This window comes from Leptodactylus fuscus, chromosome 1 (genome assembly GCF_031893055.1).
Source record: "Leptodactylus fuscus isolate aLepFus1 chromosome 1, aLepFus1.hap2, whole genome shotgun sequence".
NCBI classification, from domain to species: Eukaryota; Metazoa; Chordata; class Amphibia; order Anura; family Leptodactylidae; genus Leptodactylus; species Leptodactylus fuscus.
The window spans coordinates 10,231,044-10,243,527 of record NC_134265.1 but is presented as its reverse complement, the minus strand read 5'-3'; the positions used below and the strand labels follow the sequence as shown (position 1 = coordinate 10,243,527).

Sequence of the window (12,484 nt, the reverse complement as noted above, 5' to 3'; positions counted from 1 at the left end):
CAGACCAGGCCCGAGCACCAGGAACAGGTGTTAGAAATACTGCAGCATCTGCCATTTCCTTCCAATTTTGGGGTTTTGGACCCACCACCGACTTGTCTGGACCTAAGTGGGGATCATGAGACACAGTTGCCATCAAGGCAAGCTGTGGTCATGTGCGGTTTGCAGTAAGGGGGCAGTGCGCAATTGGAAGAGGAGTTGGTGGATGACGAGGCCACCGACCCCACATGGACAGGGGTGATGTCTAGGGGCTAAAGCAGTGTAGATGTAGAGGGAAGCTAAATCAACAAAAAACCTGGGTAGAAGCAAAGGCATAAACTGGGGTGATGTTTAGGGGTGAAAGCAGAGTAGATGTGGAGGGAAGCTAAGCAGCAAAAACAGTGGGTAGAAGCAAAGGCATGCAAAACTCTACCCTGTTGGAAGACTTATTCCTAGGTCTGGAACACGTTAATGGCCCCCCTGGACAAATTACTGCCACTCAGGGGCCTAGTGTCACCAGGAGGGACAAGTATAGGCGCATGTTGTGGGAATACCTGGCCGACACCAGCTCTGTCCTCTCCGATCCCTCTGTGCTCTACAGCCTAAACTTATTTTCTCATCTTTTTTTCTGAATTGCACATCTCTTGCCTGCTTCCTTTGGGATCTTAGAAATGGTGGTCCACTTCCACAGATGGTAACTTCAATAGACAGTGTAACGGGAGTAGCTGAGGGATCGCTGTCTTAACCACTTTTTGGCACAAAATTAACTTCCAAAGCCAAATATGGTGCAAGTATATGATGCAAGGACACCTACACACCTATCTCTGACACATTGGGGAGTTCACCCTCATGCGCCCTTTTGGCCTGCACCATCATGCGCCTCTTCCCAGCCACTCCACATTTCCCAAGCTTTTCATTGCAGGCAGAAGTACAATACAACCCACCCCCATGCCCAAGCCTGTAACAGCCTCATCGATAAACTGCTGGCCCTGGAGATGTTGGTGTTTGTTTATGCTTCTGGAGACCCAGGCCTTCCGTCAGCAGATGGCAGCTGGGGCACCTCCCTATGCTGGGCCTAGCCGTTACTACTTCTCTTGGTGTGCTGTCTCTGCCTTGCGCCTGCATGTGTCCCATAACATCAGTCGGGCCCAGAGCTCTGCGCTTTGCTGCAAGGTCCACTTGACCACCGACACATGGACAAGCGCCTGTGGTCAGGGATGCTGCAGTGCTTATCTTTAATGACAGGCAGGGTGAATGTGGTGGAGTCTGTTCCCCGGGTGCAAACTGGGGTGGCCTATCTCCTCTCCCAGGCCAAAATTCATGGCAGGAGTAGACTGAAACCCTACGAAGCTGCAACCTCCACCCCAGCTACTAGCGGAAAACACTGTAACACTGGCATGGGGAGATGTCAGCAGGCCGTGCTGAAACTGATCAGCATGGGGGACAGACAGCACAGTGCCTCCGAGGTCAGGGATGCCATCCTGGCTGAGATGGCTTTTTTTTTTCCCTGCTACACCTGGGGCCTGGCATTTTTGCGCCTGTGATAATGGCTGGAACCTGGTAGCAGATCTGGAGCTTGCCAGACTCAAACACGGTCCACACATGGCCCACGTTTTCCAACTTGTTGGTGCCATGTTTCTTTGAAACCTACACCATTGTGCCTGATATACAGGTCAAAGTGGGGCCATTTTCGTAAGTGAGAACTAGCCTCTGCTAGGCAGAAAACATTCAGAGCACACTCCTCTCATCTTCGCACCGTTGGCTGGCGGAGGAAGACGAGGGGGTTGGAGTGGCATCTGATGTCCCTATCCCACACGAGGCTAGAGGGTGCACTTCAGTGCATCCCATTGCTTCACCACAAATGGTGTGAAGGAGAGTGGAAAATGGAGGAAATGGAGAGTGACCCTTACAGTTGGGGCCAGCAAAGGCATGCCAAGTAACACACTGGCACACATGGCTGACTTCATCTTGGGTTGCTTTTCAACACATATTTCACATCATGAAGAACAAATAATACTGGATTTTTTCAAGCCTCGAACCCCGGTCTAGGTCTAATGTCTGTTCCTTTCTTATATTAGGGGAGAGGGAAAAAAAATTACTTCAGTGATACGTTTAGCGTACATAGACTGACTATTAATGTGTATCCCACTTAGTGTTGTTAGGGTTACACACCGTCACAACCTGGCTAAAGCTTCTATAGCTGTTAATAAAGTCAACATAACTTTACGGTATCCAAAAAGACAGCTGGTACCGACAGAGAGCAAGACAAATGTCACCCAAAGCTGTGAGCTCTGAACACCCACAGTGACTTTGGCGTCATCATCATTATAAGGGAGCGGGTGGTAATAAATAACTTGGCAGTGCCTAAAACCCAAAAAGCTTATACAACTATATTTACATTAAGATACACAAATGAAACTTTTCAGTAGCATGTCATGAGACAAGCTGATAAGCTCTTCCTTTGTGCAGTGCTATTTGAAAGTTAAACGCTGCCTTTATTTTAATTCTGGAGAAGGTGCAGACATTAGATTTAGAACATGTTGTCTTCATTGTCCAAATCCTCTATATAGGTAACGTGTTTTTCGGGACGAGCTGTCTGGGAACGAGCTGGTGCAGCACTGACAACCTGGGTGAATATGGCAAGAGCCTGAGATGTAGGGTGAATGAATCCCCAAATTATTTGTGGAATTCCCAGTGAGACAATGGCACTGTATACCAGTATTAAAAATTGTGGGTGCACATAACCCCCATATATTCTTTGAATTCCCAGTCAGACAATGGCACTATATACCAGTAGTAAAAATTGTGGGTGCACATAACCCCCATATATTCTTTGAATTCCCAGTCAGACAATGGCACTGTATACCAGTAGTAAAAATTGTGGGTGCACATAACCCCAATATATTCTTTGAATTCCCAGTGAGACAATGGCACTGTATACCAGTAGTAAAAATTGTGGGTGCACATAACCCCCATATATTCTTTGAATTCCCAGTCAGACAATGGCACTGTATACCAGTAGTAAAAATTGTGGGTGCACATAACCCCAATATATTCTTTGAATTCCCAGTCAGACAATGGCACTGTATACCAGTAGTAAAAATTGTGGGTGCACATAACCCCAATATATTCTTTGAATTCCCAGTCAGACAATGGCACTATATACCAGTAGTAAAAATTGTGGGTGCACATAACCCCCATATATTCTTTGAATTCCCAGTGAGACAATGGAACTGTATAGCAGTAGCAAAAATTGTGGGTGCACGTAACCCCCATATATTCTTTGAATTCCCAGTCAGACAATGGCACTGTATACCAGTAGTAAAAATTGTGGGTGCACATAACCCCAATATATTCTTTGAATTCCCAGTGAGACAATGGCACTGTATAGCAGTAGCAAAAATTGTGGGTGCACGTAACCCCCATATATTCTTTGAATTCCCAGTCAGACAATGGCACTATATACCAGTAGCAAAAATTGTGGGTGTATATAGCCCCAATTCTATTGCTAGGGGACTTGCAGGGTATTTCTGAGGTGAAGGTGGGGGGGCACACCGTTGGAACGGTGATTTGGGGTGTATATATGGGGTATACGGGAATACACTGTCAGTGTGTTCCATTCAGGATCCTGGGAAAGCTGGGTTGCGGCGATTGAGCCCGTCAGTGCCACGTTACACTGACAAGCTTCTCCCTGGAATTGAAGTTATATGTAAGCCCAATATATTCTTTGAATTCCCAGTGAGACAATGGCACTATATGGCAGTAGCAAAAATAGTGGGTGTATATAGCCCCAATTCTATTGCTAGGGGACTTGCAGGGTATTTCTGGGGTGAAGGTGGGGGGGCACACCGTTGGAACGGGTATCGGGGGTATATATCGGGTATACGGGAATACACTGACAGTGTATTCCATTCAGGATCCTGGGAAAGCTGGGTTGCGGCGATTGAGCCCGTCAGTGCCACGTTACACTGACAAGCTTCTCCCTGGAATTTAGCTCTTATAAGAGCTGTTGTGGTTGTCTTCTCCTTCCTATCCTAGCCTGTCCCTGCCTACCCAGAATCTAAGCCCTAGCTAGCTGGACGGAAACCTCCGTCCCCGGTGAATTGCAAGCTCAGAATGACGCGAAGCTGGGCGGCGCTGTTCTTTTAAATTAGAGGTCACATGTTTTCGGCAGCCAATGGGTTTTGCCTACTTTTTTCAACGTCACCGGTGTCGTAGTTCCTGTCCCACCTACCCTGTGCTGTTATTGGAGCAAAAAAGGCGCCAGGGAAGGTGGGAGGGGAATCGAGTAATGGCGCACTTTACCACGCGGTGTTCGATTCGATTCGAACATGCCGAACAGCCTAATATCCGATCGAACATGAGTTCGATAGAACACTGTTCGCTCATCTCTACATATAAGGTAAAGAGATTCCTCCCCATTCATTCCTTCTATATATTTAAGAGTGTTTTATTTTACCAAAACCAGCACACAGGGGGGTCTATTAATGCGCCATCTTGTGGATGTTTTTGTGAACTACACCTGCCTATACTTGCCATTGTAATTTGAGTTGCCAGTGTACAGGAATGTCCAGTATGATCAGGTGACCTTCAGGACCAATCAAGCTCCCTCGACTGGCCTGGAGGAGGAGGAGTTACAGCCCCCTCTAGGGGGGTTGGGGACCTTTGTCTCGTCCTTTGTGTGGAGCTGGCTGTAGACAGACACATGGAAAGCTGAAAATGGCAGCCAACTCTAAGGATGCATTCACATGGAGTATAATGGAGTGTAATTTTTACACGTGTAAAAAATGTACACGTGTATTTTGGAGCATTTTTTTACATGTGGCGTGTGCAACTTAACTGAACTTGAATTGTTTTGTACAGAGGAATGGTCCAAAATACCTTCATCCAGGATCCAGGAACTGATTAAAAGCTACAGGAAGCGACTAGAGGCTGTTATCTTTGCAAAAGGAGGATCTACTAAATATTAATGTCACTTTTCTGTTGAGGTGCCCATACTTTTGCACCGGTCAAATTTTGGTTTAATGCATATTGCACATTTTCTGTTAGTACAAAAAAACTCATTTCAATCCTGAAATATTACTGTGTCCATCAGTTATTAGATATATCAAACTGAAATGGCTGCTGCAAACACCAAAATATTTAGAACTAAAAATGATTAAGATTAATAGGGGTGCCCAAACTTTTTCATAGGACTGTATGTATTCTAGGGAAAGGAGGGATTTAGAACTTTTATTTATTTTATTTTTTAATTTTATTTTTTTAAAGCTCCTTTTTTTTTTTCTTCACTATTTTATGAGAGATTCTATTCATTGATATTGCGGCTGGTCATAGACCCCCCCCCCCTTTCCCCCAGAAAAAAAAAAAAAGAATTTTTTGCTTGACTCGAGTGGGTCTTTTTCAGCACAAAAACTGTGCTTAAAAATTCTGCTTATACTCGAGTATATACGGTAACTTGAGGCACAAACACTACCGAGAACAAAAAAGCCCCCAATCCGTACAGATGTAGTTTTCACCAAACAAGCATTGTTACACCAAAATGCCTATGAAAAAAATTATATGAACAACTGGATATTATCAACAAGACATACTTGAAGAATACCTGGAGTTTCAAAATTCTAACTAAAGTAATTTTGCAGATAATAGCAAAAATGTAAGCATGGGGGCCTAAAAGGCCCCCAATATGCGTTCTAGGGTCAAGTAGATTATTTATACAAGTCGACCTTTAATGAAGACAACGGTCAGCAACAAGACTCTAAATATCTACTAAGACCAATGCGCAAGTAAGAAGGAAAGAAAAATGTACTGTGACGTGTGACACTGACTCTTCACCCCACAATATATAAGTGACATGAGAAATAGGGCTCAAAGAATTTATTTTTCTAATTGTTAAACATGAAGAATGAAGCTGATGCTGTGATGAATAACTGAAAACATGTTAGAGGTGAAATAGCAACGAAAATATACTAAATAAGGCACACGGAACAAAGACAATGTAAGGGACTGAGGGGAAAAATAACATTAAATTAACATAAATAATTGAACCTAAAATCCAGTGAATGTAAGTTCCTTGTTTATATCTAGACGTGTCAATGACTCATTTTGAAAGTCAACTTACATCCATTTCTCCCCGTCAGACTTGTCTGATGTCTAACAAGATCTGATTTCTGAGTAAAACACTTCCCACATTCTGGACATGAAAATGGCTTCTCCCCTGTGTGAATCTTTTGATGTCTAACAAGTTCTGCGTTAGAGAAAAAACATTTGCCACATTCTGGACATGAATATGGTTTATCTCCTGTGTGAGTTCTTTGATGTTTAACAAGAGCTGATTTACAGATAGAACATTTCCCACATTCTGGACATGAATATGGCTTCTCTCCTGTGTGATTTCTTTGATGTCTAACAAGATCTGATTTAGAAATAAAACATTTCCCACATTCTGGGCATGAATATGGCTTCTCTCCTGTGTGAGTTCTCTGATGTTTAACAAGTTCTGATTTCTGAGTAAAACATTTCCCACATTCTGGACATAAATATGGTTTCTCCCCTGTGTGAATTCTCTGATGTTCAACAAGAATTGATTTCTGAGTAAAACATTTCCCACATTCTGAGCATGCGTATGGCTTCTCCCCTGTGTGAATTCTCTGATGTTTAACAAGATCTGATTTCTGAGTATAACATTTCCCACATTCTGAGCATGCATATGGCTTCTCCCCTGTGTGAATTCTCTGATGTTTAACAAGATCTGATTTCTGAGTATAACATTTCCCACATTCTAGGCATAAAAATGGTTTCTCCCCTGTGTGAGTCCTTTGATGCTTAACAAAACTTGACTTATAGATAAAACATTTTTTACATTCTGGGCATGAATATGGCTTCTCTCCTGTGTGAGTTCTCTGATATACAGCACCCCTTCTGCATCTTATATTTCTCTTAACAGGTTGTGATGAATGAGAAAAAAGATCTTTCTCCTTAAGGGCTGAGGATATATCTGGGGTAATGGCAGGTTCTTCATATGGATTTTGTGTGATCCCATGATCCTCTGCTTTATAATCTGTAGACATCAGATTTCCCTCTGAGTTCCTGGTACAGTCATCTGACGAGAAGAAAACTGGAATTAATATTTTTGAATAACACAAACTTATAAGTATATTCCCCACTGAGCTGCCGCTGCCTGAGATGCTTCAGACCGTGTGAAGACGTGAAGTCAGTGGCACAGGCAGCAAACGACGGCAGCGCGGCCTACTTCATTAGTATTCACTGTGCTGAGACGGAGGTCAGTGATAGTGAATAATGAAGAAATTTGCCTCGTTCACATCGATGACAAGTCCATATTCCTGCTGTCCGTTCTATTCTATACTACATTTATTACCCCCTATAGCGGTATCACATTTATATTCAGGTATTATTAGTATTTTACCTGAATCGGGGAACAACAAATAGTCTAAACAATGTCTGAATAGAATCAGTGACCCTTCTGTGCTTTATATAGTGGTGACTCCTCACCTGGGCGGTTCCCTGTAGGAATGTCCTCCTCACACTCCTCATCACCACTCACATAGGGCTCTTCCTTTATTCTCATAGATATAACATTAATGTCGCTCAGATCTTTATCTTGATGGAAAATCTGTGAAACAAATAATGTAAAAGTCACTGGACAAATGGGGAAGTCACAGAGAATGTTCTAGATCATTAATCCGCATGAAGATGAAAGATGTCCTGACAGTAGCTGCAGGTCTGTGAGAAGCCGGATAAACATATTAGATGGCGGCTCAAAGACACCGCCCATGTATATAACCATATAATACTGCTGGATACAACAAGACTGACCACAAGGACTTCACAGCCCGTCTACACCTCATAGGGACTCCAGGACACAGATGCCACTGCTGCCTTCTATAATACCACCATCACCTCAGCCCTTGATTCTGTGGCCCCCTACACAAACACCAGACCCCGACCGATCAATAGACAACCCTGGCACACCGACCTGACTAAAAAACTGAGACGTGCCTGAGGGTTGCAGAACGCCTCTGGAAGAAAAGCTACTCCCAGGAGGACTTCCTTAGTTACAAAGAGGCAGTTCTAATATTTAAGAACACACTCACCTCCGCAAAGCAGGTCTAATTCACCACACTCATATCTGCACTCTCTCGCAACCCCAAACAGCTATTCACCACCTTCAACTCCCTCCTCCGACATCACTTATCTTAGTGGACAACTTTGCCCCCTACTTCAAAACTAAAATTGACACCACCAGAGACAGTCTCACCCTACTCCCCCAACAAACCCTCTACCCAACTACTCGCTGCTCCTCATCCCTGACCTGTTTCCCCACTATCACTGATGAAAAACTCTCCTCCCTAATCTCCAAATCCCACCTCACGCGCGCATGACCCGATCCAGTCACATCTCATCCCCAAGCTCACTGAAATCATCACTCCGGCCCTAACCCATCTCTTCAACCCATCCATAGCCAATGGATCCTTCCCCTCCGCCTTCAAACATGCCACTGTCATTCCTATACTTAAGAAACCGTCCCTCGGCCCGTCCTCCCCAGCCAACTATCGTCCCATCTCACTGCTCCCGTACGCCTCAAAACTGCTTTAGCAACACGTCCACTCAGAACTCTCTTCCTATTTCTCATCCAACCTGCTCTTTGACAGACTTCAGTCAGGCTTCAGACCCTGGCACTCCACTGAAACTGCCCTAACAAAAGTCACCAATGACCTTCTAACTGCCAAAGCCAAGCGCCATTACTCTGTCTTCCTCCTCCTTGACCTCTCCTCTGCCTTTGACACAATTGACCACTCCCTCCTGCTAGAAATTCTCTCATCCCTTGGCATCTCAGCGACCGCACATTCAGCATCTCCCACTCGCACACTACATCCTCACCGCGCCCTCTCTCTGTAGTTGTCCCCCAAGGCTCCATTCTAGGACCCCTCCTGTTCTCCATCTACACCCTCGGCCTGGGCCAACTCATTGAATCTCATGGTTTTCAGTACCATTGCTATGCTGATGACACCCAAATATACATCTCTGGACCAGATATTACCTCCCTGCTGGCCAGAGTTCCAGACTGTTTAGCAGTTGTAGCCTCCTTCCTCTCCTCCCGCTTTCTCAAACTCAACATGGAGAAAACGGAGTTCATCATCTTCACCCCACCCCATATAGCTCCTCCACCTGACCCATCTATCAAAGTTAATGGAACCCCAGTTTCCTCAGGACCGATGTCTTGGGGTTACCCTGGACTCCGACCTATCCTTCAAGTCACACGTTCAAACCCTCAACACCTCTTGCCGCCTCCAGCTCAAGAACATCCATCGAATCTGCTCCTTCCTCACGCCTGAAACTACCAAGATGCTTGTCCATGCCTTCATAATCTCCCGCTTAGACTACTGCAACACCCTTCTCCATGGACTCCCAGCAAACACCCTCACCCCCCTCCAGTCCACCTTAAACTGCACTGCTCGCTTAATTCACCCCACCCCCGATCTTCATCGGCTGCTCCCCTCTGCCAGTCCCTCCACTGGCTACCTATAGCCCAGCGAATTGAGTTCAAGCTACTAACGCTAATATACAAAGCCATCCACACCCTGTCCCCTCCATATATCTCTGACCTAATCTCCCACTACCTGCCCACACGTAACCTCAGATCCTCCAATGACCTCCTACTCCACTCTGCTCTCATTCGCTCCTCACACAACCGTCTCCAAGATTTTTCCCATGCATCCCCCATACTCTGGAACTCCTTATCAAGACACATAAGACCCTGAAGACTCAACTATTCAGGAAGGCCTACAACCTCCAATAACACTATCACCGCACTGCCATCTGTACAGTCTCCCCCTCTCCTTCTGTCTCTATCCCCCCCCTTCCCTCATAGATTGTAAGCCCTCGCGGGCAGGGCCCTCTACCCCACTGTGCCAGGCGGTCATTGTTAGTATTATATCTACCTGTATATTCTGTGTATTGTATGTAACCCCCAAATGTAAAGCATTATGGAATTAATATAATAATGTACAGCACTATGGAATTAATGGTGTTATATAAATAAGCAATAATAATAATAATAATAATAGTAATAATAATAATAGGGAATATCTCCATCTACCTGATCATCCTGTGGAAGAAGAGGACTGGGACATCTCTCCGGTGTTGTCCTCTTACTGGATCTACCTGTAGGAAACGAAGACAGGGACTAAATTCATTCTGTACATACAAATAATGGAAGTCCATGTGTATATAGTCATGTCTATTACCTGCTGATGTGAGGGGCTGGTGGTCCTCCATCATCACCTCCTTGTACAGATCCTTGTGTCCTTCTAAATATTTAAAAAAACACAAAAAGTAAATTCATGTTAGCTCACCATTACGCATGGTGGTTGTAGAGAAGATGAGACAATGTAATCACTACACGGAATCCCATGGAATAAATAGAAGAGTTGAGTCCCATTACTATCACCACCTCCTACTTCTGACGTTATCAGCGTGTAGCTCAGGAAGGAAGCGACTTTTTGTGAGCCGTCTTGGTGGGTATACATACCTTCCAACTTTTGAAGAACCGAAAGAGGGACAAAATGTGTGGTGGGCATAGCTCGTCATGGCAAATTTAGCCCCGCCCACTTTTGTGTTGACTCCGCCCATTCTCATTCATTTTCCATGTGCCCACACACAATATAATCCTCCTACAGTCACCCGTAAATTATATGTCCCCCCTCTATCTCTCCCCCAGTTTCATGTCCCCTCCATCTCTGCCCCCAGATTCATGTCCCCCCATCTCTGCCCCCAGATTCATGTCCTCTCCATCTCTGCCCCCAGATTCATGTCCCCTCCATCTCTGCCCCCAGATTCATGTCCCCTCCATCTCTGCCCCCAGATTCATGTCCCTCCATCTCTGCCCCCAGATTCATGTCCCCACATCTCTGCCCCCAGATTCATGTCCCTCCATCTCTGCCCCCAGATTAATGTCCCCTCCATCTCTTCCCCCAGATTCATGTCTCCTCCATCTCTGCCCCCAGATTCATGTCCCCACATCTCTGCCCCCAGATTCATGTCCCCTCCATCTCTGCCCCCAGATTCATGTCCTCTCCATCTCTGCCCCTAGATTCATGTCCTCTCCATCTCTGCCCCCAGATTCATGTCTCCTCCATCTCTGCCCCCAGATTCATGTCCCCACATCTCTGCCCCCAGATTCATGTCTCCTCCATCTCTGCCCCCAGATTCATGTCCCCACATCTCTGCCCCCAGATTCATGTCCCCTCCATCTCTGCCCCCAGATTCATGTCCTCTCCATCTCTGCCCCCAGATTCATGTCCCCTTCATCTCTGCCCCCAGATTCATGTCCCTCCATCTCTGCCCCCAGATTCATGTCCCTCCATCTTTGCCCCCAGATTCATGTTCCCACATCTCTGCCCCCAGTATCATGCCGTCCTCTCCTTCATCTGCCCCCAGTTTCACGTTCCACCTCAGTGTACACATTACACTTACCTTCTCCTCGCTCCCCCGCCGCTCTCTCCGCGCCTCTCTCTCTATTGCACACAGATGTAGACGCAATGTGACGTCATCACATCGCGACTACAAGCCTGTAGCCGTCGTGCAGGGGCGAAGCAAGGAGCTGCGCTGTGACAGCTCCTTGCTTTAGCTGCGTATGTGTTCGACGCAGATCTGAGTTGAAATCGGGACATACCTCCCTCCAATCGGGACCATGGGACATATCACTGGAATCGTGAATGTCCTGCGGAAATCGGGACGGTTGGGAGGTATGGGTATATAAGGTGTGTGATAGGCTGAACAGAATCTCATTGTTGTCTCTGGTAAAGGGGACGATTTATCAGAGTTGCACAAGGGATGATTATTGGCTGTCGGGCCAAGGGTGACAGTATTTCTCCAACAGCGCAGGTTGTGAACTGTTCACGCGCTGCTTTGGTGAAAGTGTATTGTGAGTGGAGAAATGGCGCCATTGGGAATAAACAACATGGAAACTGGAGAATCACGTGCCACTGATGTGACAACAGGTTCAAAGTAGAGATGAGCGAACCGATTCGTTACGAGCTTTAGTCAACCCGAATATTCCAAATTTTTATTATTTAACAAAACAGATACCAATTACTGAACTACTAAAATGTCCTTTGTAACGTGCACTGCGCAGTGAAAATACTGAGGAGACACGTGTCTGAGACGTGGGCTGGGGTTCTCGCATCACCTGACAGCCTCGCCGCCAATGACATGACATAAGGTTTTAGCTAAGGAGGACAGGGCCATTTTGGGATGTGTTCATACTGAGAGACACTCCGCCTCCTCTGCCAGTGCCACAGTGACAAGTAGCCGGAGGACGAGCAGCAGCATCAGCAGCCAGTACAGTATCTGGAACATGAGGAACCAGAAATGTTTCACCTCCCAACACCAACCAGACCCACAACAGGAAACCGACACTCACCGGCTGCACCAGCAGGAACAGACATAACTAGATGATTCCTATGTTATGTTCCAGCAGATAACTCTG

The 12,484-nt window shown here is 45.8% G+C and overlaps 2 protein-coding genes, 1 long non-coding RNA gene and 1 pseudogene across 3 annotated transcripts in view; 1 reads left to right on the top strand and 3 right to left on the bottom strand.

Moving 5' to 3' along the window:
- Positions 1-12,484, top strand: part of LOC142189797 (uncharacterized) — a 373,599-nt pseudogene that overhangs the window by 135,718 nt on the left and 225,397 nt on the right.
- The window catches only part of LOC142189984 (uncharacterized), a 373,254-nt gene that overhangs the window by 227,328 nt on the left and 133,442 nt on the right, over positions 1-12,484 (bottom strand). The gene's annotated exons all lie outside the window — the stretch shown is intronic.
- LOC142189952 (uncharacterized) overlaps positions 6,052-12,484 on the bottom strand; it is a 67,870-nt gene continuing 61,437 nt past the window's right edge. The window contains exon 7 of the mRNA XM_075262262.1: positions 6,052-6,880. Coding sequence (XP_075118363.1) covers positions 6,066-6,880 — 815 coding nt within the window. The 3' untranslated portion in view covers positions 6,052-6,065. The remainder of the gene's footprint in view (positions 6,881-12,484) is intronic.
- LOC142191239 (uncharacterized) lies at positions 7,482-10,167 on the bottom strand. The gene is made up of 2 exons (XR_012714851.1): positions 10,094-10,167; positions 7,482-7,606 (listed from the first exon to the last, which is right to left on the bottom strand). It is a non-coding gene; the product is annotated as an uncharacterized LOC142191239 (long non-coding RNA).